This window comes from Asterias rubens, chromosome 4 (assembly GCF_902459465.1).
Source record: "Asterias rubens chromosome 4, eAstRub1.3, whole genome shotgun sequence".
Taxonomy (NCBI): Eukaryota; Metazoa; Echinodermata; class Asteroidea; order Forcipulatida; family Asteriidae; genus Asterias; species Asterias rubens.
The window spans coordinates 13713402-13741312 of record NC_047065.1 but is presented as its reverse complement, the minus strand read 5'-3'; the positions used below and the strand labels follow the sequence as shown (position 1 = coordinate 13741312).

Below are 27911 nucleotides of genomic sequence, written 5' to 3'. Positions count from 1 at the left end.
ATCCGAAAAGTACCATTGCACGCTGGCAGCGTGCAATGGTACTTTTCGGATGGAACGAAAAAGCTGACTAAAAACATCACTGCGTGCGCGTGTCTTTGGTAACGCAGCAGGTGTTACTGCAAGAAGGCATAGTAAAATTACTAGCATTCGGCTTCTACAGTTGAAATTGATTGTTTTGAAAGTTGTATCTTTCAATCAAAATGACAAAGATCTACTTGGGTGTTATATAAAACAAATAATGAATGTTTTTCATTCGTGCAATGGTGCGAATATGTTCATTCGTTGAAAGCTGGAATGTTCCATTCAACTCGGCTCCGCCTCGTTGAATAGAACATTCCATCTTTCAACTCATGAACATATTCGCACCATTGCACTCATAAACATTCATTATGTGTATAATAGTGGTTCTGAAAAGAAGGAATAATATTACTACAACTACATGTACAACTCTAGAGGAGATTTTGTACATGGAGGGTCGCTCTCCATTACTGAGCAAAGCTAAAGAATCCATAAAAACCCATTCCATTCTTAAATATGTATTACTAATAATATATAGGTTATACAATGATATCACAAAGATGACAAAATTTAACTGTGATAATGATTAATTTGTGTTTCTGGCAAGAAAGACCACACTTCTCCATCTTCTAAAAAATGGCAATACTACATTCAGCAATTCTAAAAAAAGGTGTGCTGAAATTCGCAATTTTATAGTAATGTTCTCAAAATTAAATATTATAATTAACCGTTTTTAACACAGTTACGTTGATAGCATTGGCTAACAGACCAACTGCTAACAATATGTTTCTTGAACTCGCAGGTAAGTCGAAGGATAAATCCTAAACCTTAAAGTAAAAGCCCAACTTCAAGCACAAACATTGACCACTGCAATCTCGAAGAATTTAGAAATTCATGTTTAATTGCAGTTGATATTTCAGACATAACTTTTCCCCCACCACGACAAATCTGACCGATTTGTCCTTGCCCTTTCAAAGATGAAACTCAACGCCTACATCCCGGAGCCCTCCGAGTATCAATTTATGAGTATCCAAAAACACAGTAAGAGAAGGGGGCTAAAGGGGGCAGGGGGAATTCTGAAGTTTTGGTTTGATAAAAGTAATATTTTTATTTTGAGAAACAACATTTCCCCACCCAGAATTTGACTGCTCAATCCTTTGACTTTTGTACTATGTCAAGCCTCGTAATATTTCCAAGGGGGTCGTTTGGATCTTTTGCAAACATCTTCAACTCAATGTAACTATTGTTCAGTTGATACTCCTCTGGCTCATCACCACCGCCCAACATTTCCAGGTTACCAATATACAGAGTACCATCAAACCAATAATAAGCCTCGTTCCTTAGCATTTCAATCTCAACCGACAGCTGGTCTGGATTTGAAGTGTTGATATTACACTTCCCAAAGGTCCCCTTTGTTGTGACGATAACATTTTGCTTACCAGCCCAAGTTTGGTCAAGTTTCCATGAGACCGTAACCGGGGCCCCTTCCTTGAAGCCAAGTGGGACGCTTACACTAATCAACGATTTGTCTGCGTATCTATCGTAAGAAATAAGGCCATTGTAAACCGCACCCTTAGACAAGGCATACTTTGCAAGCCTTACTCTGTTATCTTGGAAGCGCTTGTGGAATGGGTCGTTTTCCTCCACATGGTGCACCAAGAGAAAACACTTCTTATTGAGGTTGACCACTCTAAGATAACGTTGCACAACTGACTTAACTTTCTCCCGGTTTGACATGTGCCCCTCCAAAGTGTCAAGGATGCGACCGAAAGCATCCTTGGTCAAATTCTCGAAGAGGGAGTGGACAGTGACTACTACGCCTTCCTCGTGGATATTGTTGAAATGAAGAAAATCCTTAATGGTGCCCCCGATAATGCTCAATGCGACGGGGTTGACTGCTAAATCATTGCTGTACTGCAGGGAGTTAACGAAGGTGCGCGATGCTTGATACAGTGATCCTACCCCTGGAATGTACTCCAACAAGACACTGATGGTACTGGAGATATCATCTGAAGACATAAGAAAAAATGTGAAAAATGCAAAATTAATACAAAAAAATAATAATGTACGACACCAAATAACTTAGCCCAGTACCCGCATACAAGGAACCTGTTGTCAGTTGAGGTACATTTTTGGTAAAAAAAACGTGCATTTTGATGGAGTGCATGATAAATCACAACAAGTAATGCTCAATTATCCTCAGCTTTTTTAAATTGGGCCCAGGCTGAAGAACTCTGTCTTCGTATTTACCACATGCGCACATTTCCAACTTACACTTAGTTACCGAATAAAATAAATGACATGTTACTCGTCCCCGCCCGCCCCGATTTTAGAGGCCGCACCAATTTTTTTTGGTAAAAAATATTTGTTATTAAAGTCACTGTACACGTTTGGTAATTGTCAAAGACCAGTGTTCTCACTTGGTGTATCCCATCATAAGCTTAAAATAACAAGCCTGTGAAAATTTGGGCTCAATTGGTCATCGAAGTTGCGAGGAAATGATGAAAGAAAAAACACCCTTGTTGGACGAATTTGTGTGCTTTCAGATAGGAATAAAAGACTTCTAGCTCAAAGTCTTTTATTATTTTAGTGAGAAACTACCTCTTTCTCAACAACTACGTTACGTCAGAGGGCGTTGTTTCCCACGTTTTATACTACCAACATCTCTCTCATGCTCGTTACCAAGTAATTTTTTAAGTTAATATTTGTTTTGAGTAATTGCCAAGGCGTGTACTTTCCCTTAAACAAAATCAAAAAAAGAATAAAACCTCAGATAATTAGAGCTATTTCAAATGTATCCTTCATTTTACTGAGCAATTTAATCAATCTTTCTTTCATGTATAGCCATGATACATTGCTATTTCCCCAATGCAAAGATCTTGAGAAAATCTAGGGCAAACATTTTGCCCTAGATCTTTGCACCAGGACGTGATACCACACACACACACACACACAGAATAATTTTGGAACCAAAGCAAGACGGAGCTCTAAATATTATTTGTTTTCTTTTTCTTTCGATGTGCCCATTTAAGGGTGCAAACAGCAAAATTTCAATAGATCGATGTCATCTGTTAGAGAAGTTGTGGAGTGGGAATTTGGTGAAATGTGATCGCTTTTCTCCTTGCTAGATTTCAGAATTCTTTTGAAAGTCCCCCTTCAGCCAGTGGCCAAGTATTATTTGGTGGGTGCACTTTTAAAAAACTGCCACATATGTCTTTACAGTTGTCAAACCAGCCATCATTTTGCAGTTGTCCCACCCACTCTCGAGGATTATCTGCATTTAATTACTTTGTTGTGTCACAGGCCAGCTTAATGGTCTTTCAAAACAAAACTTGTGTTTAATTAGGCCGTCTTCTAAGCTGTCTTAATTAGGCTGTCTTCCAATTTTGCCGAGTCAAATTCGAAGTTCCGTGGATCATCCTAACCCTGTTGGGTTTCCTTAAAAAATAAAACCGAATGAATCTGTGGACAGCAAATTTCTTTTTTGCCAAGTCAGTACTGGATGCCACAGTTTGGAGTATCTTTTTTTCAAAATGGCTGAACAAAATCTAGTAGAAATAATAACCCAATTGTTAAATCACTGCATGGAAGCAGATGTGCTAGCACAGAATTTGTTTGAAACCACTTTATTCTGTCCACTAAACACATCTTGATACTGCTGTAAACAATAGAAAGAGAAACTGAGGACACAATACAAAAGCTGTTTGTAAATGAACTTGACAATACATGTGTGTGTCTGATCTTTGTTTATTACAAACATTTTTATAAACATAGTAACATGCATTTTAAAGACAGTGGACACTATTGGTAATTGTCAAGATGTTTGGTTTTGAGGCCTCAAATTCTAAACTCGAGGTCTTCGAATCAATTGTGGGAAAATTACTTCTTTCTCGAAAAACTATGGGATTGTCACTTCAGAGGGAGCAGTTTCTCACAATGTTTTTTAGCAACCTCTTTCCATTTATGCTGATAATTATTTTGAGTAATAACCAATAGTGCCCACTGCCTTTAACTGAACAATGCATTATACAAGTGACAGAAAATGGGAAAGGAAAAGGTCAAGTAAACATAACTTGACGCCCCCAGAGCGGCATTCAATGGACTTCCACAACCCCCATTCCATACAAATACAACCGGACACGTTCAACAGTTTAACTTTCTCTATTTTTTCTAAAAGATATTTACAGTTTTTAGTTCCATGTACAGTAAAGTTTTCTCTAATTTCAAGACTGGTCCTTAGAATATTCTTTGCACCGTTGAGTCCCCCTTTTGCATTTCATCTATATGGATTTGTTTTTAAATCCGAAAAACAACCCAAAAAATCAGCTACACTGCTGATTTTAAAGCCATTATACACTTTTGGAACAAAAAAAAAATCCCCCAAAATCACAGATTTACAGATAACTTACAGGGTTTACAAAAGGTAATGGTAAAAGACTTCTCTTGAAATTTTATTCCATGAAATGCTTTACTTTTTGAGAAAACATCATTAAAACAATTATCAATTCTCGACATTGAGAATTACAGATTATAATAAACACATGTCATGACACGGCGAAACGTGCAGAAACAAGGGTGGGTTTTCCCGTTATTTTCTCCCGACTCCGATGACTGATTGAGCCTGAATTTTCACAGGTTTGTTATTTTATATAGAAGTTGGGATACACAAAGTGTGGGCCTTGGACAATACTGTTTACCGAAAATGTCCAATGGCTTTAAAGCAACATTTGGCAACTTGATTTCAAAAGCCCTTAAATAATTTTACAAAAAATTGCTATGGCACAACGGAAACCACATTTTTTCTTCTTCATATTTTTCTTATAAATAAATTACACCTTCTGTGGAAATCTGGCAAAAAACAAAACAAAACCTAAAATCATGTAAAAATTGTTTGCCATGGCACAACTGGAATCACATTATTTTTCAAATCTAAAAAACAACTTCAGTGGAACTTTGGTATATAAACATGACTATGGCAAACATTAAGACGAGTGTTCTGAAAACTCAAGAAATACACCACCAACCAACCAAAAGTGATGCCCATAAATGACATAACTCATGCTGGGGACTTATTACTAAGATGATCAGAATATTTCCAAGGGGGTCGTTTGGATCTTTTGCAAACATCTTCAACTCAATGAAACTGTTGTTAAGTATGACACTCCTCTAACTCAGCATCACCGCCCAATATTTCCAGGTTACCAATGTACAGAGTACCATCAAACCAATAATAGGCCTCGTTCCTTAACATTTCAACCTCAACCGACCCCTATCTGGATTTGAATTGTTGATAATACATTAAGACGAATGTTCTGAAAACTCAAGAAATCCTTCACCAACCAAACCCAAAGTGATGTCCATAAATGACATAACTCATACTGGGGACTTATTACTAAGATGCTCCACCCTGTTTCTCCATCAGTTTCTTGTCCTCTCCCACGCTTGTCCAGCTTGAACTTTTCACGCTCTAGTCTCAACTGTTCGGTTTTCAATTCTGACTCCTTAGTGTTCCTCTCCTTCAGTACTTCTAACAACTCGGAAAAGCTTGCACGAGATTTTTTGGGCTGTTTCAACTCGATGTTGTCTCCTAAAACAAGGTATAGTAAGATACCACATTTTATTTCATACATGTATGTTGTTGCAAATGTAGATCTTTAAACATGTGCCTTAGACAATTGGCCAGTTTTTATATACCACAAAACTGCTTGACCAGGTATTGCTTCCATAAATTAAGGAATTCTTCTTGCTCAAAAATGTAAAGCCAAAATGGTAAAGTGGTAAAAAAAAACTTTGTTCAAAAACAAAATTATGTAGGCCCACCTGGGATTTGAACTAAGGACCTCCAAATCTAGAGGCAAAGTTTTGTACCAATGGACCCACTCAATCAGTTGCAAAGACACTGGACACTTTTGGTAATTGTCAAAGACCAGTCTTTTCACTTGGTGTATCTCAACCTATGCATAAAATAACAAACTATTGAAAATTTGAGCTCAATTGGTCTTTGGAGTTGCAAGATAACTGAAAGAAAAAAAACACCCTTGACACGAAGTTGTGTGCTTTCAGATGCTTGATTTCGAGACCTCAAATTCTAAACTTGAGGTCTCGAAATCAAATTCGTTGCAAATTACTTCTTTCTCGAAAACTATGTTACTTCAGAGGGAGCTGTTTCTCACAATGTTTTATACTATCAACCTCTCCCCATTACTCCAACCAATAAACCGATTCATGGACCAACATTCATCTGTGTTGTAACAATATTAATATGCATGCTGTAAAATGATAGGATTACCTTGCCTTTTTTGAGGTCTCATTCCCTTCGTGGCAGCTTCTCTGATCTTGCCCCCCTGCTTCCCCTTGTTTTCATCATCAGCCTTTCGCTGCCTTTCCTCCTCTGTCTCCCTACTTGCCTCTGCACAAAGCTCATCCACTTCTGTCAAAAGTTGGTCCCGCTCCTTATACTCTTCATCTGTGCCTGATCTGAGACATGAAGATTAAAAGTTTTTATTCGGATGTTTTTTACTCAGATGAAATATTTTAGACATTTCCAAAAGGTCCCCATTCCCAATTTAACGGAGGTCTGAGATGGTAGTGAGGGTGGTATTGCAGTTATAGGGGAGCCAAGGTAGGAGCCTCTTTAAAGGCAGTGGACACTATTGGTAATTACTCAAAATAATTATTAGCATAAAACCTTTTTAGGTAACGAGTAATGGGGAGAGGTCGATAGTATAAAACATTGTGAGAAACGGCTCCCGCTGAAGTTTCCGAGAAAGAAGCAATTTTCCACGAATTTGATTTAGAGACCTCAGATTTAACCTTTGATGTCTCGATTCGAGCACAACTTCGTGTGACAAGGGTGTTTTTTCTTTCATTTATCTCGCAACTTGGAAGACTGATTGAGCTCAAATTTTCACAGGTTTGTGATTTTTATGCATTTATGTTGAGATATGCAAAGTGAGAAGACTGGCCTTTAACAATTACCAAAAGTGTCCAGTGTCTTTAAAACCTGCAGTATAACTTAGTAGCCATTGATAAACGAAACCCAAAACAACCGAAAAGGGAACAAAAACTGAATTTTTATTAGCAGAGAAAAACAAAATAAAAAACAGGCTTAGGCTGCAAGAAGCATCCAGTAATAAAATATTAAATAATTCCTTACGCTTTTAGTGACATCATTTCTGCTTGTCGATGTGCCTTCAGGAGAGTTTTCATGCGATCTTTGCAAGCTCGAAGAGATACTTTTTTGTTGAGCAATGTAGAATTTACATTGGACAAAATGGTCTCCCATTTCCTGTGTGTTTTTGCACCTTGAAGATGACACGGGTTGACGGCAACTACTTCTTTCAACAGGACAATATCAAGCTCTGGGTAAAACCGGATCGGTTTTGCAATTGACATGTTGACTCGTGTAAATGAACCTAAAAAAAGAACACATTGCCAAAAAGGAGAGGCAGAAATGAGCAAGATGAAAATCAATTCTTTCAATGTCATGTATTTTTATTTTAGGAAGGGTTGTCCAATTCAACCCTAGCCCAATAAACATTGCAAAGATGCTAGACAATACATCTGCTCATTGCCCCGTTTTCACCATGAAGTGTGAGATTTTATAGCAATAAAACCAAATCTTGTTTGCCCCCCCCCCCAAAAAAAAAAAAAACCAATAGGCTTTCCTATAAAACAAAAATGCTGGCTCATTTTCTCGGTATTAAGGGAGAAATCTGCCAGTGCCAGCTGATGGAAATTTTTTTTAAATTTCAACTCGAATTTCACAAAAAAATAACCAGCACATTAAAATTAGCCTGAAATAAGTTGTGGATAATTAAACGTTTCAAAAACAAAATAGGACAATAACCACTTGATTTTATTTTCAGAAAATCTTACACTTTTTGGTTCACGGCAGCGAGTGTGACTGAGTAAGTCTGGTGTACGCCAAGACTGCGTTATGCAGGGCCGACTGGAGCCACTGTTCTATACATACATCTCCATCTCCATCTCCATTGGTTCAGTCAGCAAAATATCCTGCCGGATACATATCAACGCTAACTTGCGCACTACGTGTGGAATTAGACTACTGGTGGGTATAATGTATGTCCCTTGAATTCAGCTAGTGTTGTGCTATTCATAGCAGTCAAGGAGAGTGAGTTCCAGAGTTTAACAGTTGACACGAAGAATGAATCTTTGAAGGCCATACATGTAATAATAATAATAGTAAACCGTTCTTATAAAGCGCATTACACACGAAGTCCCAATGCGCTGTACAAAGTCAGAAAGAAAAAACAGACAAAACTAGTTGGAGTTTAACAAGTGAGTTTTGAGAATTTGAATTTATCCAGAGTTTTAGCGTCTTTGATGTTGCGGGGAAGTTTGTTCCAAAGAGTAGGAGAAGACGTAGAAAATGCACGCTGGCCGTAAGACTTAGTAGAAGCGGATGAACAGGCAAGTAGAGATTGTGATTGAGAGCGGAGATTTCGAGAAGGCTGGTATTTGTGAACAAGTTCTTGCAAGTATGTAGGTGCGTGGCCATGGATACAGCTGTATGTCAGAAGAAGGGTTTTGTAAGCAATCCGTTGTCTAACCGGAAGCCAGTGCAAGTCCGAGAAAATAGGTGAAATGTGGTCACAGGTTTTGGATCGTGTGACCAATCTGGCTGCTGAGTTCTGAACTCGCTGAAGTTTGGAGATTCCGGAGTGTACTCTTTCAGACTGACTTGAATGAATTTTTGGTTGTTTCCCCTTGTATCTCTGGTATTGGGCTGAACATAGTTGTGAAGTTGAATGTCAACCAACCCATTTTTCATCTTGTACTATGTAGAGCATATATACATAATTTCTGTTGATTTCTTCTGTTCTGTCTGCTGTAGTGTGTCCCATCTCATACTTACTATGAACGGTTACGCGGTAGGGTCAATTTCTAAAACTGAAGAAACCCGACTAATTATGAGACTGTGTGCGCGCTTCGAAAAAAGCAAGTTGTCAAGACCGTTGGGAAAGTTCACACTCAAAATTCACTTGATTTTTACTCAAAACTTGTGATGTATATTTGAACAATTTCATGTGTAGAGCTATCTGCAACTTCTGAGGCATTAGATTGGTAAGTTTTGTGGTGCAGATCGTTGCAGATGGTTTTTAAAAAAAAGTGAAAGATTTTTAATATCAGCTGGCTGGGGCCAAGGATATGGAATGGAGTGGATTGGACCGATTTATGGGGCTAGCCCTACTCCTCCTAGAACTATTTCGGTTTCATTCCGCTAATGTCTCCCGCCTAGAACTATTTCGGTTTCGTTCCGCTTTTGTCTCCCGTTACGGTTTTGTTCCGCTTTCGTCTCCCGTTACTGGAGACGATAGCGGAACAAAACCGAAATAGTTCTACTTCTAGGTAGAGGTACGTCGGGCTAGCCCCACTTGTCATGCTTGTGTGGCAAAAGGCAAACACAAAATGGCTGAATCCTTTATTATTTACTTCAGCTAGTCTTTGGTCTTGGCCACACAAATGGGGCTAATCCATTTCTAACTAAGGCATGCAGGGCAGGCCAAGACCAGCAGGAGCAATATAAGGCAATGGCCTTCTCTGCCTCAATTACAAATAACATGCCTGTGACAGGCAGCTAGGACTTGCTATACTCAGTAGAGAGTCTAACTCTAAACATGTATTTCCGTTATTCAGTGCACTGTCGTTTTTCGTAGAATTATCAGAATTTGTACAGCGTCCTCCATGAGCAGACTCTTTCTCGACACATTACAAGGCGTTTTGGCCGCATTAGCTACCGTAGTTTTCAATTCTGCCATGGCAGCAACTTCTATTCCAAGTTCTAGCTATGCACAGAAAATAAAATCTGGCCACAGCGTGGATTCGTGTCATTACACGAAATAACGGAAATACAGGTTAGACTCTCTGCTGTACTGACCGATACTACTACTACTACTACTACGTGACTGGGCTGAGAGTGACATTATCGGCCATCCGTCATAAAATGAATCTAGCGCCCCAGTGGCTGGGTCTATTGCAATACACATCAGACTATGAAGAGTCATTACCCATGTTTATTGTTATTGAATATTGTTTCCAGCCCTCACAACCCGGGGAGGAAGAAAACTAACTACCAAAACTTACCCTCCATGTTTTCCGTGTAAAGTGCTTGCAGAGAGTCTAAACGGGTTGTAATACGTTCTTTGATAGTCTCTAATTCGTCAAGATCATCTCTAATTCCTGTTATAGCTTTCTCGATCTCGAGTTTAGAATGTTTTCCCGACATCTTACGTCTCGTCCGCCCCTCATCCACATTACATCAGTCTAGGAAATGGCAGAATGTTGGTTTAGGGCGCCCTCTCTCGATCTCAACTTCTCTCGGCTTCATGGTTTCTCAAAAGTCCCTGAAGCGGCCCTAGGTCAATAATTTCATTAAGCTGTTAATTCTGCTTTGCAAGTTTCTTTGCTAAGCAAGAAATGAGCACGGTTCCACAGTTACACCAATGGTAAATGTAAGGCATTTTGGCTAGTACATGTAACCCTATATTTACTAAGCAATAGTTTTATGTGCTTACAGGCAGCCGAGGCACCAGTCAAAACAATGTAAACTTATTCAGTCTTGGCTGGTAACACGTTTCTTTTCTGTGCCTAGCAAGTTTTGTTGTGCTTACAAAGTGGCTTTATGAAATTTTGCCCTTGTGTTTATCAGTGAGTTGAGCTTTCCAAATTTCTTTGCCAACTAAATGAGCAGGGTTGCAGTCACATCAATGGTAAAATGTTGGCTGGTAAGCTATATTTATACTAAGCAAGAGTTTTCTATGCTTATCAAATTTTTGTGCTTACAGGCATGTGGCACGAGTAACAACATATGTAACCAGCTTCCCTTGAGCAATGCTTGTACTTTTCTGTGCTTAGCAAGTTTATGTGTATACAGTGGCTTTATGAAGCTATTCATCAGAAAGTTCTGCTAATTTCTGCTAAGCAAGAAATTAGCAGGGTTCCAGTCACAGCAATGGTAGGGTTTTTGGCTGGTAGCAAAAGTTTTCTGTGCCGGTCACAACAGGCAATACTTTTCTGTGCTTAGCAAGTTTTTTATGCATACAGTGGCTTTATGAACTAAGTTTCGGTCTCCTTCGATTAAAACGGATAGATCACCAGGAGATTAAATGGCCAACTCAAATTGCAAAAAGACGTTAAAAAGAATTTCAACTCAAATACATGCGATTCTTTATCAATTATTATTATTGACCAATAGTAATACCAAGTACAGGAGAAGAAAGGATAATATTTGACGAAAAAGATGTTTGACAAACAAACAAGTAAAATAAAATTAGTTAGATTTATTTTTAAAAACAACCACAGTACTTGGCCTCTTCTTAAATCCAGTAAAATAAAAATTAGAGGGAAATTTTTTTTTTAAATAATTTTAACGTGGGGTAAAATTTATAATAGAATGAACTGATCAAAATTGTCAGTGCATAAATTCTACCTTTTTGAAGCATTTTGCACGCCATATTGTGTTTAACACCACAAAAGCCAAGATCATCATTCGAAAGCACAACCAAACTTTAACAAAACGTCAATTATTGTGCACAGCATTTCTCTACTGCTATGGCGATTACACTAAGCATCCTCTAATGAATGGGTTTTGAATTTAGTGAAACCATTGAAGTCAATACATGTAAATACTTTTGTACACTATTGTATCTCACTTATTGTATCACAACATATAATATGCATACAAAAGAAATAACTGTTGCTCATTTGGTCGTCGATGTTGTAAGAAAAAACGCCCGCATTGTACAAGTTGGGCGCTTTCAAATGCTTGATTTGAAGACCTCAAAATCAAATTCTGAGGTGTCAAAATCAAATATTTAAAGGCAGTGGACACTATTGGTAATTACTCAAAATAATTATTAGCATAACACCCTTCTTGATTACGAGTAATGGGGAGAGGTTGTAAAGTAAAAAACATTGTGAGAAACAGCTCCCTCTGAAATGACGGAGTTTTCGAGAAAGAAGTGATTTTCCAAGAATTGATTTTGTGACCTCAGATTTAGAATTTGAGGTCTCTAAATCAAGCATCTGAAAGCACACACCTTCGTCTGACCATGGCGAGACAAGGGTGTTTTTTTCTTTCATTAATATCTCGCAACTTCGACGACCGATTGAACAAATTTTCAAAGGTATGTTATTTTATGCATATGTTGAGATACACCAACTGTAAAGACTAGTCTTTGACAATTACCAATAGTGTCCAGTGTCTCTAAGTGAGAAATAACTTCTTTCTCAAAAACTATGTCGGGTCACATGTTATCGACCCTCATGTCTTCAAACCCAACTTTGAACCCCATTTACCGCGAGACTGTGCAAGTTCCACTTGCGACAGAAGGTCTGCAGTGCACTCAAGGTCTGTATTTTCATCAGGCTTAATCATGCCGAGAATAAAGTTTCTTGTCGTTTGTTTAAAAACAAATCATTTAGTTTTTGATTGCGAAAATTTATTATGTTATTCTACTGAAAACCCATGCCACCAGGATATGTTACTTCAGAGGGAACAGTTTCTCAATGTTTTATACTATCAACAGCTCTCCATTGCTTGTTACCAAGTTTTTATGCTAAAACGTCTTTTGAGTTTTATATTAATAATTATGTCCAGTGCCTTTAAAACATGTAAACAAAAACTCGATTGTAAGAACTTAGAAGTGAAGCAGCTTTCCATAGGATAGTACAAAGATTTTGAGTAATGCCTCACAGATTGTGTTTTCCAATTTTAAATCTTTATTCCTGCAGGGCACATTCGATTCGGATTTTCGACGATAAATCACAAACGCAACCGCCTTTTGAAATTAAATTTTCACAGGTTACAAGTTGAATCCACCAAATTGTTCTTTCAGCATGAGCTTTCTCCAATTGTGCGTCAACCTGTAGAGAGAGAGTTAAAACTTATTACTAGTGATGTCAAATGCATGTACAAAGGACAAACAAAACTTATACTATTCAGTTTACAAGTACCAATGAGGCAGTACTCTGCACTCAAATAGGTACGTTAGCCTCCTTTAGTGAAGTTTTATATACACCATCATCAAGACATTTTACTTCTAGGAGTTCGTGTTTAGGCAACTCAGCAAGTTAACCAATCAGTCACAGAAATCAGACTGGGGCGGTATATTTACTCATCATTGTCTGCCAGCAGTACGGTGGAAAATATCAAATGTAAACCAACCATAGTTGCTTCCCTTCACCCAGGAGTTTAACAGAAAAAGCCAGCGTGTTCAACATGTCAATGGAAATGCAGCCAGAGGATAATGCTTACCAAACAGAAGAAAATGCTTCAAGAGTTCCGCAATCCTCATCTTCGTAAAGACGATACCTGTGGCGAGGACAAAAGAGAAAGTTGTAACTCAATGCTGCGTTAATTTGTCCTCCATTTCTTAAGATAAATACTACCAATTCCAACTTACTCGGCTCTTGTATTTTTAACTTACTGTAACAGATTTCTATATTCACAAGGGTCAACTAGCAGGGCCCAGTTTCATAAAGCTAAAAAATATTGCTTTGAAAATTTCTGCTAAGCAACAATAAGCAGGACTATGGATACCAGTGACAGATTCTACATGTGAAATGGTAACTTAGCTGGCAACATTTTTACGTTAACATAATTTCATTGTACAGCTCCATCAAGTTTTGATAAGGGTTTAGGCAACTCAGCAAGTTAACCAATCAGTCACAGCAATCAGACTGGGGCGGTATATTAACTCATCATTGTCTACCAGCAGTAGGGTGGAGAATATTTGCTCATAGCAAATGTAAACCAACCATAGTTGCTTCCCATCACCCAGGAATATAATGAGTTTTAACAGAGCTCAATACTTACTGCGTAAAGGAAAACAAAGACGGTTCAGCAGCAACCAAATAATGAAATCTGTGGAGGGGAACAAGAACAAAATGGTGACTGATACAATTTTTTATTTGTTTTTTGATCGTCGCTTTCCCGAGATGCAGTCGACTCTCGTAATAAAGACCACTGCTAGGTGGATGCCTAAAAAAAGAGTCAATTCTGAAGTCCAAAATTGTTTTACTGTCCTCTTTAGGCATGTTCCTTTTAGCCAGTCTTAGCGATCTCCATAGAACCAGACTGTAATAAGTTAGAGTCAACCTATTTCACTTATGTTAATTTATTTATTTTTGTATTTTAGGGGAGGGGCGGGATAAGGGTTTAGGCAACTCAGCAAGTTAACCAATCAGTCACAGAAATCAGACTGGGGCGGTATATTAACTCATCATTGTCTACCAGCAGTACGGTGGAATATATTTGCTCATAGCAAATGTAAACCAACCATAGTTGCTTCCCATCACCCAGGACCATAACGAGCTTCAACAGAGCTTAATACTCACTGCGTAAAGGAAAACAAAGACGGTTCAGCAGCAACCAAATGATGAAATCTGTGGAGGGGAACAAGAATAAATAAGGGACTGATTTTAAATAATTTTTCAAATCTTCCCTTTCCCAAAGATTTGGTCGACTCTCATAATTAAGATCTCTGGGAGGTCATCTGCTTACGAAGAAATCATTCTTAAATATCATGCTCTAAATTTTCTTTTCTTTTGCTGTCCTCGTACAATATTTTCTAGCTGCCAGTCTTGGCGATCTCCTTACAACCAGATTGTTTTAACCTTAAGTCAACCTATTTCACTTGTGTTCATTTATTTATTTGTGTTTTGGGGGGGAGGGGTGGGTGAGGGCAACTCAGCAAGTTAACCAATCAGTCACAGAATTCAGACTGGGGCGGTATAATAACTCATCATTGTCTACCAGCAGTATGGTGGGTGGAGAACATTTTGCCCTTGGCAAATTTTAACCAACCATACTTGCTCCCATCACCCAGGAGTACAACACAGGAAGTCCCTGCATTCCCAGAGTTAAGCCTTTTCCAAACTAGACAAATTACACCATAAAACCCTGGGAATATGTAGTTTACATTTTCACACTTTGAATTGCTTGCTAACCCAGGGAAAACTTCTGTGGAATTGCTGTTCCCCTGGAAACACTAACCCAGGCATGGAGTTTCATCTTTGAGAGGGCAAGGCCATATTCATTTTGAAAAGGGCACTTCCATCTTTAAGTCTATGAACATTTTTGAAGGGGCACCAAGGCCAAGACCAGTGAAACGGGGTAAAATAAAATTTCCAGAAATTGTCTTGCGTTTATTTCCAGTGAATTGTTCTGCAGTATGAAAAGGGCTTACATGTGAACATAAAAAAATACAAAGCCAGAGCTATGTACTTACCACGTGGAAGAAACCAAAGCCGAGTTCAGCCAGCAAAGATGTTATCTGAGAAGGAAATAAATGGGCTTTGTTTTAGAATGCTTCTTTTGTTTTCTTCCGATTAACCCCATCCCCCAAATAAAACCGACAGTTGTTTTCAGGAGCTTAGAACCAGTCACCACATCAGGAAAATAAATCATCATTGATTTTAAGAACAGGTCTATGAAATGATCATCATTTGCGGGCTGTTCTTAAGCTCCAACAATTAATGCGAGGCCCCCCCCCCCCCCCCCCCCCAAAAAAAAACCATCACGGTTAACGAAGACCTACCACTGGCTGAAAGTTGTGGGCGGTGGTGCATATTTTCTTTGTTTGGTCTCAGCGAAAGGTCTATACCCAGAAAATGACTTCTTTTCACATGCCTCAGGCCTGGAATTTCATCTTTGAGAGGGCAAGGCCATTGGAAAATCTATAAGCCTATGGGAATTTTTGTAAGGGCACCAAGGCCAAGACGAGGGAAACGGAGGCCATGGCCTCCATGAAATTTTAGACCTGATGCCTCATTTTTGGCCCTTAAAGACAGTGGACACTATTGGTAATTGTCAAAGACAAGTCTTTTCACTTGGCGTATCTCAACATATGCATAAAATAACAAACCTGTGAAAATTTAGCTCAATTGGTCGTCAAAGTTGCGAGATAATAATGAAAGAAAAAACACCCTTGTCACACAAAGTTGTGTGCTTTCAGATACTTGATTTCAAGACCTCAAATTCGTAACTTGAGGTCTCAAAATCAAATTCGTGGAAAATTAATTCTTTCTCGAAAACTACTCCACTTCAGAGGGAGCTGTTTCTCACAATGTTTTATACTACCAACCTCTCCCCATTACTCATTACCAAGTAAGGTTTTATGCTAACAATTATTTTGAGTAATTACCAATAGTGTCCACTGCCTTTAAAAAGTACAAGGTCTGAACTACATGGTGTAGGCTTCAACAGACCTTAAAAAAATACCACAGACTTATCATTATGAACACCCATATACACGGATGTGTTAGCACTGTATACTCAGTACTTACGTGAGTTCGTTGTAAATTAAGTCACAGGCATATTACTCAGGTGGGACTCGAACCCAAGACCTTTGCAATTTTTCACTTTTCAGGCTTTTCAATTACATTTTTTTTTAGATCTGTCCCAAGGGCCAAACTAATGGGGACTTTTGGGACGCTTGGTGGCAGCAGACTCACCAGGTAAAATCCATTGTTCTCGGTAATGTGCGCATGCTCAGAACTACATCAACAATGGAAATTTACCTGGTAAGTCTGCTGCCACCTGGCGCCTCAAAGTCTCCCATTGGAAAACTGGACTATCATCCATGTTCTGTTATTAAAGTAATCCGTTCTGACAGATTGTTACCTTAAAGTGGAAATCTTTGGCAATGAAACTTCCCTTCCAAGCAAAGCCAAGCGAGACTTGATGATTTAAGGCGATTATTGATGCACATGACTCCCTGAAATGAATAAACATTGTGAAGAGATGAAAAAAGTTACTGCTAAAATCAACTTCACAGTTCTGTTTGTCTACGTCCATTTTACACAACTTGCAGGATCAATCAACAGCTATACATGTCCCGTCAAAAGGATGAAGCAATAATGGTCAAGTGTCTTGCTTAAGGACACATACATCAATACGAAGGCACAATTTCATAGAGCTGCTAAGCACACAAATTACTCAAAATACAAACATGTACTTAACAACAGGAGAAAAGACAAAAAAAAAAAAAAGATAGAAATACTGCAGAAAATTATCCAAGGATAGCCCAAAAAAGCCAATAACTTAGACTTATTTCCATTGGGGTCCTTACAAAAAACAGACGAACCTAGTCAAGGGCAAAAAGATGATTCAAGGAAAAACAAAGCAAGAGAACACAAGAAAAATAAATAGAATAGGAAAAACAAATATTTTAAATTAAAAATTAAGTTAAATTAAATTAAATCGATAAATAATATAACAAATTGAAACCAAAAAGGAACCCAAGCTTCCTTAGAGGTGGCTTAGAGGATAAGCCAACAACAGCTGAATACCAGTTACAAGCAATATGCAACAAATGGAAATTTGATAAGTAATCCTGTTTTTATCAAGGAAGAATGCTTAGCAAATTTTTGTGCTTAGCAGCGCTATGAAATTGGGCCCAGGACTAGAACCCACACTCTGCTGATCACTCGAGTCCTGAGTGTGCAACCACTCCGCCCTGAAGGACTTACTTGTACAATTATTATCAATGATTTTTGCAGGATATTCAATGGAGCCAGGCTACTTGGCCTTGAAGAAAAAGTTTTTAACTTTTTATTATATTAATTTACAGAGTACAAGGCCGGGCTGACCAACATGGCTTTAAAAGACTTTTCAGACAATTGATTAACAATTTGGGGAAACAAAACTTGAATTCGGACTTATATAGGAAGAACAATCATGCGTAGTTGGAGCTCAGAAGTAGTTAATTTGTATAATCATGTAGATCATACGAACGAGACTAGATAGCTCATCACTGCTCCACTATGAAACTCAAAGTTCCCGAACATGGCAACTACTTTTACGGGGGAACTATTCAATAAAGCTTGATATTGATTGAAGTAGGAAAGCTAAGGGAATATTTAAGACATTCATGTTAAAAACACACCATGGACACTTAGTTAATACAAGTTTTTCTTATTTACCTTTGATCCATCTTAGTCTTGTTCCTTCTGCAAATCCAGTTTACTCGACAGCTGAAAATTTTACACAAAGATTATTTTACTCAACAATTATGTGCTCTTTTCATTAACTGCAAAACTCACAGAGCAATCGAGGGTGTGTGACACACACACCCAAAAGGTACAAATTTAAGGGAAAATGAAATTTACTTTACTACCTTTAAGGATTTGGGTCCCCTTTCAAAATGTCCATAGATTTACATTAAACTTGCAGGGTTTGAAGATTATGATAGTTGGAAGCTTCCCTTCAAATATTACTTGCTGAGGTGCTGTAGTTTTTGAGAAATGAGTAAAACAATGTCATGAAAATACGTTTGCTTAAAATAATTTTCGTCTCACGAGACAAAAATTATTTTCACGACATTGTTTTACTCATTTCCTCAAAACTACAGCACGTAGTATTTTCAGGGAAGCTTTCTACTATCAATAACTTCAACTGTGCAAGTTTAGTGTAAATCTGTGGACATTGTGTTTTTTGTCCTACGAAAGTTACATTACACCCTTTAAATGAAATCCCACTCCCCTAGTACTAAGGAAGATGGGATGTACCATACCTCAGAACACATTTGAAAGTCTTCAGTCTTAAATCAGACATATGCTTGTCTTGAGTTAGGTTCATCATTGGTACTGGTTTCACTAGTTCTTCTCATTTCCCATTATAATTTGCCTTCATTTTCGGATAAAATCAGTGTTTTGATTGTGAAATGCGACTGCAACCAGTTTGATTGTGAAATACGTCAAGTACAAAAATATCATGCCTGGATTTACTAAGCAAGATGAAACGTAATTACCTTCATTATTGACGACAGAGGCCCTCTTGAGTTTCGAGAACAAACCCTAAACAAGGAAAATAGGAAAGTGTTGTTTAAAATGTCAGAGATTTCAGTAACTTCCTGAAAATAACAAAAACATTTGTGTCTAAAATAGCACACATATCCAACAACATGGTGCTCATGGCGCTCAAACAAAGAGAAGGCGTCAGGTCATCAGAGCCAATTATCAGACATACAGTTAGTCGAAGGACGATGATCATCATTCGCCAGTCTTCTTAAGAATCCATTTCAAATCCATGACAAGTATATTCTGACAGGCAGAAGTAAAGCCTGTTTTAGCTTTTCATTTTGGAATCAGTTGCAATAGATAATCAAATGAAAACAGTTCAAAACTTACTAACAACTTACCTGGAGTGTATGATAAGGCTTTGACATGTTGCTGAAACAGACGGCACAAAACTGTTGTACCTGTCAATTAAAAAATACAACATACTGGAATATTAGGCAACAGTTTCTCATATATCTAACAATGTGGTGCTCAAGGAATTAAAAGGGAAACACTTTAAAGACAGGTTTGGAAGTTTATGAAACACGAGATCCGTTTCACAAGGTACTGTGGCACACTTGGTCGAAACAATGGGTGAACCCCTTTTCTCGGCAACAAGCGTTACCAACATAACACAACATGCAGGACAAAAGGCCTTGCGTCCAACCCAAAGGACGCATCAAATGGTCAAGTGTCTTGAACCCACATTCTGCTAATAGAAACACGGAAGCCAGAGTCCCATGTGCTTGACCACGACAAAAACAAACTATGTTCGACACTAGACAGGCGTCAGGTCATCAGAGCCAATTTTCAGACATCCAGTTAGTCGAAGGACGATGATCATCATTCGCTAGTCTTCTTAAGAATCCATTTCTATTCAATGACAACTTCACGTTTTAGATTTTCATTTTGGCATCAATTGTCAAAGAAAATCACATAAAAAGCCTTAATAACACAAGTCATGACTTTAAACTAACAACTTACCCTGGAGGTTTGACAAGACTTGAACATGCTGCTGAAAGTCGGCACAAAACTCTTGCACCTGTCAATTGAAAAATACAACGTACTGGAATAATAGGCAACATTTACTTATTCAACTGTGCAACTGAGAAATAATTAATACCTGAAGAAAAAAAGTTATTGATCAAAAATAATAAAAAATAATAATTTGCATAATGACTGTGCCAGAGTAGTCAACAAGTGCATCTTGAAATCGGGGAGATTTTCAGAATGAAATTCTACATAATAGAGAAAATAATATTCCAGAACCAAGGAGATTTTTAAAAGTTGTTCATCAGAAAATGGAAAGATTAGTTAAATTTCAGGGAGCTTTTTGAAGAAACATTTAAAGTTGGCAGCTCAGCGATACTTAAAGTTCAGATTGTGGTTTTTCTGGTCAGTTTTGAAGCTTGAGTCTAGCAAGTCTGAAGGTTCAGTGGAAGAGTATTTCAAAGTATTGTAAGGGAAAACCTTGGATTGTTTTCATTGGTCTCAGAATAAAATATACATCCGCAGCAAGTTGTCAGATATATGCTTGTCTATTTTAATTCATCACAGACCAACAAACAATACTTTTTTTTTTATAGATTAAAACCCTATTGTAAGTTACACCACAGGTCAATATTACTCAAATACTGTAGCATTTTGCATATAATATTGAATATTACACAAAACAAAGGCTTACCATCTTAGGAGGCACCTCAATGGATGACAATTTCCCAAAAAGTCTTCACATCAATCTCATCATCTTTGAAGAAATTTACCCATTCATCCTGGAATACAAGAAAACATTTTGTTTAATCTTTGAGGAAGTTAACCTACTCATCATGCAATACAAGAAACCATGTTTTTATCTTTAATAATAACAGTATTTATAAAGCGCCAAATTGCCAAAGGATACAAGGCGCTGAGAAGGAAAGAGGGAAAAAGACAGAACAAAGATAAAGACGACCAGCTACGAAGAGGCAAAAAGGTGGGTTTTGAGAGCACGTTTGAAGGCTGGGACACTGTTAGAGCTTCTGGTTAGGGTAGGTAGAGAATTCCATAGTCGGGGAGCAGCAATTGAAAATGCCCTATCACCTGCAAGTTTATGGGTTTTGTGAACTGAAAGGGATTTACCAGTAGTAGAGCGAAGAGAGTACGAAGATGTCTGGAGTGAAAGGAGAGAGGAGAGATAATCCGGGGCACAGTGATTGAGGGATTTATATGTGTGGACCATTGTACGGAATTGAATGCGTTGGGCAACTGGAAGCCAGTGTAATTGCTTGAGAAGTGGAGATGAGTGAGTGAATTTGGGCAGCTTAAAGATAAGTCTGGCACAGCGGTTTTGGAGCCGTTCAAGGCGGGAAACATCTTTCTGTGAAACACCATTCAGGAGGCAGCAGCCATAGTCCTTTGAAGAAATTTACGGATTCATCATGGAATACAAGGAACCCCCCCCCCCCTCTTTTTAAAGACTAGACAGACCTTTTGACTGGTCAATTTTGTTATACCTTATTCTTATTTGAAAGATTGTGGTGAAACTCAGAGGTGTTTCGAAAAACAGAAATGTCTTCAACGCTCCAAAAAGCTCAAAGCGGCGAGCTTTTGTATCATCACTGTCACACCACATCTAATTTACTCATTTTTTCCCCCAGTGTATGAGCCAGAAATGAGCAGGAAAAGCTGTATTCTTTTCCTAATGGTTGGTCTTATTTTTTGTCCAGTTTGAGACACCTTAAGCAAATATTCAATAAAGAAAAACAAAACAAAGGCGCTTACCATCTTAGGAGGCACTTCCATGGCTGACAATTTCCCACCTAGTCTTCAAGTCAGCTTTGAAGAAATTGACCTATTTATTATGGAAGACAGGACAGAAAAGCAGAATCTGCATTTTTAAAACAAATCAACCATTTGACCTGTGATTTGAACCCTTTTTCGTTGGCACTTTATTCTTATTTGAAAGATTGTGGTGAAACTCAGAGGTGTTTCGAAAAACAGAAATGTCTTCAACGCTCCAAAAAGCTCAAAGCGGCGAGCTTTTGTATCGTCACTGTAACACCACATCTAATCAAATCAACTTCTTCCTTTTTTCAGTGTTTGAGCCAGAAATGAGCAGGAAAGGCCAGATTAATTTCACAATAATATGCAATATTTCTTTTGGTCTAGAACTCTATGCTACAGATCAGCTGCAATTTTAGTAAAAATTTAAATAATATAAACAAAACAAAGGCGCTTACCATCTTAGAAGGCACTTCCATGGATGACAACATCCCACTTAGTTTTCAAGCCATCTTTGAAGAATTTGACCTATTATTATGGAAGACAGGAAAACAAAATTTGCATTTTAGAACAGATCAACCTTTTGACCCATGATTTGAACCCTTTTTCGATGGCACTTCATTCTTATTTGAAAGATTGTGGTGAAACTCGGAGGTGTTTCGAAAAACAGAAATGTCTTCAGCGCTCCAAAAAGCTCAAAGCGGCGAGCTTTTGTATCGTCACTGTAACACCACATCTTATGAGCCAGAAACAAGCAAAAAAGGTTGCATTCTTTACAAACTCGGGAAGAAAATAAAAGCCTGTGGTTTTGTTGCCTACCAAGATCTTAGAGTAAATCCAAGATTCTGTCTCAACAAAGTCAGAGTGTCACTTTTAATTAATCTGGGACAGGTCAACTCCACATCAACTATTTTGCTTTATTTTTCAAGGATCATGTTCATGCAAAAAGACTCTTAAATGAAAGAAGTTCTTACTTTGAGTTGTCATTTCTGATGTAGATTATTTATCGGTTGGTCGTTTGCAAACATCAAAGAACAGCTGCTTGCGACGACATTTTCCGCTACTGTCAAAAACAACCTATCAAAAAATGAAACAAACAAGATTGATATTAATTGCTTGAACTTTGATATGTATTAGTGTCAAGTTGATATATTTGTTGTTAACCCTTCCTGCAAGGCAAACGTATTTTTTCAAAATTCTGAGTGTTTGGCATTTAAAGTAAACATAATTAAAAAAGGTGAGGTTAATAAAGGGGGAATTTTCATAAACCAACGCTGCCGCTGCAAACGCTGCCGCTGGTTTATGAAAAAAATCTGCTTATCCATATCTCTGAAAGATGTAAGGCCAAGTAAAAAAAGAAACATGCTTAGCGTCCCCGCCCGCTTCCTTGTTACAGACCGCCTCCTTTTTTATTTAATTTTTTTATGCGCTCCTTAATTTCTTTTTTTAATAGGATTATTTTAAATGATCTCAGCAAAAACAATCTGAATGCCTCGTCTGAATGCCTCGACTAAATGGTTTCATTTATGTTTTGTGTATTTCAGCAGTAGAAAAAACTATGTACATTTGACATTTTAACAAAGAATGGGGGCCATCTTGAAATCAAAAATAAAAAGCCCCTCTTCCTCCTTTTTTTGAAAAACTCGGACGTGAAACATGTTTTTTTTTACTCGGGCTAAACAAAACTGATATAGTGAATGATTACCCCTGTATAGCAGAGCAGAATGCTACAAAAACTGCATCAGTTGTTACTCAAAAATAACTATTTGCTACTTATTCAGTGTGCACAAAATAAGCGCAGTGAACAATTTTTGCTACGCTAATTGTTGGACAAGCTCGGTCCTCGGAATACATATCAGAAAAGCATCATTGAAATCATGTTAAAATAAAATTTTAACATTTGATTTGTAGACAGGCTGGCAGATATTTCCTTGGAATACATAATAAAAGTATACTCTCAAAATGCATCATTGAAATCATCTTAAAATAACATTCTTACATTTGATTTGTAGACAGGCTGGCAGATATTTGTGCTGATCATTTTGAAACCTCCAGCAGTCTTCAAACCAGCTGCTATTCTGCACGAAGTCATCACTCTTGAATGTCAAACTATTCGTCATGAAATGATCTAGGAGACAAAAAGGACGGACATTTATCAGACAAAGTTTCAGCAGGATTCTTAAAATGACAAAGCTAGCTTAGCGGGCCCACACAAGTTGCGTGTCTATATATATATTCGTAAAGAGAAAACCATAGAAGAATGCTCCAGATAGCCCACTAGCCTAGGGCTTTCAAGACTACGACTTCTCCCAGACTCAGCTGATGTCTGGGAAGAATTGGCTTTCAACTTAATTTTTTTTGTAACTGTCCCTTTAACTGTTTTTAAATTTGGTAAAATGCACTGATCTTATGTGGCAGCTACAGCTCGTTAAGTGAGCATTATACGAAGGGAGTCAGGGGACTGGAGTCCGACAAAGTGTGCAAGCTGCATTCTCAGTCAGACTCCAGACAGACTGTATACATTTGGTAAAAGACCCCTTGCATAACGCGAAATGCTTCACCGACGCGCAAGTCTTCATGCACAAAGAACAGCAATCGTCCAATCATTTGTCTCCTTTGACCCCAGCGAGTGACGTCACATTCAAGGGGTCTATGTTAAGCTGTAGACACGGAAGTTGTTAACCCCCTCGTGGGACAACGATGCTGTATTTTGAGAGGGCAATCCCAAAGGCTGTAATTTTAAATTAGAATATAAATAACTTTGAGCAAATTGATATTTTGCAAACTTGTCAGATCCCGTAGCAAATTCCCAGGTTTATATTTTGAACCTGTCGCATCGCTTTGCAACCACCAAGTTGGACTAAACCATTCTGTGAAAGGGGTGTTCAGGCCTCAACCTTTAGCTTCAGAGGGGCAAGGCCACTTGGCCTCAAAAGCTCTAAAAAAGAAAGGGGCACCAAGGCCAACTGAAAGGGCACCAAGGCCATTTTTAAACCTTTATTTGTTGATGATTATGTTAATATACTTTCCACTGATTTCAAGATGGTGGTCAACTTTCCAACCCATATTTATTTCATTGTCGCTGTTTACATGCTATGCAACTGAAATTAAATAAAAGTTTAAAGATATTTGTTTCTGAATTATTTAGTTTTTTTGCAGCACTCGAATTGCAAACGATTACCCCAGTAATTAACTTTCCCCATTTTACCCCTTACCCCCTCCCCTTATTCATCGACTTAATTAAACTCCCTTCTGCTCATCTGAAAACAAATCATTGCTCCAGAACAAAGAATTGTTGAAAAAATCATACAGAAAAAAATATTAAAAAAATTAGTTCCCTGCATGCCAATCTGAAGAAAAAAAGATCAATTGGTCTCTGGCTCACCACTACCCCAACTTTTTTTTTTCTTTTTTCTATTTCTATTATATAAATATGATTATGAAAATTAAAAACGAACCCCTTAGCACAAAATAATTGGCCTAGCATTTAGCTAAACTTGTAAGTTGTATTTTGCCTGCCACGCTAGACTGCGCTAAATAAATACTATAAAAATGTAAACAAACGCACCTAATTAAAAAATGCTTCTAAAGTTGGCACTTTGCTGCCACCACTCTAGTCTTGGTTCAGGACTCTCCTGGATTTGTAACAAGAAAGCGCGCTATCACCCCCAACGCGCTATCAACCACGAACCGCTATCACAGGAGAGTCTTGGAACATTCGTTAAATCTCCCCCCAAAATCGGGGGGAAACATAATGCGCGTGCGTAGGTTTCCCGCAGAGCCCGCCCCTTTTTGGGGGGGAGATTTAACGAATGTGCCAAGACTCTCCTGTGATAGCGGTTCTCGGGTGATAGCGGTTCGTGGTTGATAGCGCGTTGGGGGTGATTGCGCGCCCTGTTGTGACAAATCCAGGAGAGTCTTGAACCAAGACTACCACCACTCCAGCCCTTTCGCTTCCTGCTTATTTTTGCATCTTTTGTGGGATGGCATGCTGATCAATAATGAACTTGATGGAGTATGATGATTTCCAAAATTAGGGCTCTGCCGTTACCTCCATTTAGTCCGATTTTGACGTTTTACAACTCCACGCTTGTTGTGTGTACACAAACATGCGTTTGGCAATGAAAAACAAAGTCGCAAGGCAGGCAGATCACTGGTAGTGGTGGGTCACAAACATTAATCCAGTACAAGCCTTGGACACCAGCAAAATAGCCAGGGGAAAAACATTAACTGTATCCAGTCCCCGGCCGCGCGCCCCATCCACTACAAATACAGATCTTGATAGACAAATCAGTGCGAAAATGCGTAATTTAGTGTAGGGACTTGTGGCGAGTTTATACATTGGAGTAGTCTGGTGCTTCGTTTTTAGTAGTAAACAGCTCAACTAAGTTTGATATGGTTACCATGCCACGTTCTCGACACATTTTTTAGTGCACAGAATCAGCATTGTGAAAACTAGTGTGCGGGATCGTACGTTCCGAATTTTACCTCCATTTAAATTAAATGGGTCACAATGTTAACATTTAATAACATTTTCGAATAAATAATGTTATGGAATCTATGAAAAAGGGCACGACGGCCAAGTGGCCGTAAGGTACGTGATTTTTAAAAGGGCTTCACGCTGGGGCATCACGGCAATGGCCACTGGTGGCCGCTGCAGAGGTCGAGGCCTGGGTGTTACAAGGCAGTGCGTGTGAGCTGTCCATTAACAATGCCCGCCGTTCACTCATAATATGGCGCAAACGCACTGCGTTGGTTCACCCCTTCACTTCACAAAGGGTGACCAAAAATAAGCATATTTAATTTGCAAAGCGATGGGATCTGTTAAGTTCTAGTACTTTTTCTTCAAAAGTATTTTCCCAATGGTGTTTTAAGTGTTCATTAGACGTCGAGGATCAAGTTCGTGCCCTTAAAATTTGTGTCATGATTTTTGTAAGTGGTAAAAATGGGGCAAATCTGGTGACTAGCTGTCGAAATTATACTTGTTGGACCAAATTGTTGTTTGCCACTCGAGAGAATCTCGTAATCCTCCGTTTCGGCCTGGCGGCCGTCGGGAGGAGGGTTACAACTTCCAGAATCGCAACTAATCTAGTAGAGCCAATCTTTTGAGTTGAGCCATTTGTGAACACAGCCTCACAGGAGCAATGACCATGATGAGCATGCAGGCGCATTTACTAAAAAATTGCGCTATTTTATGTCCCCAATCATGCCAATATGATCGCAACCAATTTGTTGATAAAATAAGGGAAACCTTCCAATTTTGTAGGGCTGAAGGTAAAATGCAAGGCCTGGAATTTCAGGCCACGGCGGAGGGTTGAACTCATGACGAAAATCTGGCCATGCACTTCCATTTCTTTGAACAGGAGGACACATGTTCAAAAAAATACAAAACTATAAAAAAATATATATAAATAATGCCCAACCATTTAGGCCTAGATAAAGAAAAAGTGGGCCAGATGTGGCCAAGGTTGGGATATTTAATAAAAAAGCTAAAAAGTCAATTAATTACCGATCTTATTCTTATTCGTTAAAAAATCCAGGTCAGCCAAGCCAGCGCGTATTCGTCGTTCGTTGGCAAGTGAAAAAAGGAATGGAAAAGTTTCCGTATGGTGCCACCACTTTTTCATTCGATTTGAAATAATATAGTATCTAATTTTCCTGATTAATAATATATTTCCAATCCAACATTGAACACGTCCATCCAATCCAATGGCTGCCAATATTTGCAAGGACAAGGTGACTGACTGATGTTCCCAAAATCCAAATAAAACCCATAAAACCATACCAGTAAACAAATTATACAATACAAAGCTTCAGTCGGAAATACACAAGTGAGAATAAGCACAAAATAATTCAAAATCCTAAACTGAAGGCAGAAAAAGATACATCATAATCACTCTCTGGCCGGCCCCGCTAATTTTTAGGACGTCTTACCTCGCCGAAGAACCACGTGCAACTGGCCGAATGGTTAGCTAGAACGATGAGGGCAGCATTTGTAGGCGTATTTGTGTGTATTGTTGGGCACCATCTAAATTTATACCATTTTAAATGCGACTAATTCCTAAACTGGTACCCAACCATACCGTTTGTGCATCCTGTTTTTTTTATCGCAAAGTTAAACAGCGCCCTCTTTGTCTTATTGCATTTTCTTTTTATGGACCACTGATTTTGAAAATCACTGCTAACTATTTTGCATTGTGTGGTAGAATTGTAAACAGTATTCTGATTTTGTTCGAGGACTTTTATGGTCGGTGGATAACTTAATACCTCATTAATTATTCTATTACATGCCTGATAATATTGTTACAATAAAGAAGTTGTTCTTCTCG

At 38.3% G+C, this 27911-nt stretch overlaps 1 protein-coding gene, 1 long non-coding RNA gene and 4 other non-coding genes across 9 annotated transcripts; all 6 read right to left on the bottom strand.

The window, feature by feature from the left end:
* Window positions 1–376: 376 nt before the first annotated feature.
* LOC117289300 lies at window positions 377–10307 on the bottom strand. 3 transcript variants are annotated; one of them, XM_033770364.1, is made up of 4 exons: window positions 10126–10307; window positions 7175–7433; window positions 6308–6495; window positions 4680–5605 (listed from the first exon to the last, which is right to left on the bottom strand). In XM_033770364.1, the coding sequence occupies exons 1-4, from the start codon at window positions 10265–10267 to the stop codon at window positions 5277–5279; spliced, it is 918 nt and encodes a 305-aa protein (XP_033626255.1). In that variant the 5' UTR covers window positions 10268–10307; the 3' UTR covers window positions 4680–5276. The 3 variants fall into 3 exon arrangements, with proteins under 3 accessions (XP_033626254.1, XP_033626255.1, XP_033626256.1); XM_033770365.1 differs by having other exon boundaries at window positions 5448–5605; window positions 6313–6495; XM_033770363.1 differs by lacking the exons at window positions 4680–5605; window positions 6308–6495; window positions 7175–7433 and adding an exon at window positions 377–2027.
* Window positions 10308–12592: 2285 nt separating this feature from the next.
* LOC117289507 lies at window positions 12593–27533 on the bottom strand. 2 transcript variants are annotated; one of them, XR_004518947.1, is made up of 16 exons: window positions 27517–27533; window positions 23582–23710; window positions 22557–22659; window positions 22041–22110; window positions 21583–21652; window positions 20507–20594; window positions 19807–19864; window positions 19185–19244; window positions 18795–18840; window positions 17968–18018; window positions 16667–16760; window positions 15273–15317; window positions 14380–14427; window positions 13859–13906; window positions 13298–13354; window positions 12593–12906 (listed from the first exon to the last, which is right to left on the bottom strand). It is a non-coding gene; the product is annotated as an uncharacterized LOC117289507 (long non-coding RNA). The 2 variants fall into 2 exon arrangements; XR_004518948.1 differs by lacking the exons at window positions 23582–23710; window positions 27517–27533 and adding an exon at window positions 23481–23510.
* On the bottom strand, window positions 13100–13170 carry LOC117289781. The gene has a single exon (XR_004518986.1). It is a non-coding gene; the product is annotated as a small nucleolar RNA SNORD31 (small nucleolar RNA).
* Window positions 13684–13754, bottom strand: LOC117289779. Its single transcript, XR_004518984.1, has one exon. It is a non-coding gene; the product is annotated as a small nucleolar RNA SNORD31 (small nucleolar RNA).
* LOC117289778 lies at window positions 14205–14275 on the bottom strand. Its single transcript, XR_004518983.1, has one exon. It is a non-coding gene; the product is annotated as a small nucleolar RNA SNORD31 (small nucleolar RNA).
* Window positions 14727–14797, bottom strand: LOC117289780. The gene has a single exon (XR_004518985.1). It is a non-coding gene; the product is annotated as a small nucleolar RNA SNORD31 (small nucleolar RNA).
* Window positions 27534–27911: the final 378 nt, after the last annotated feature.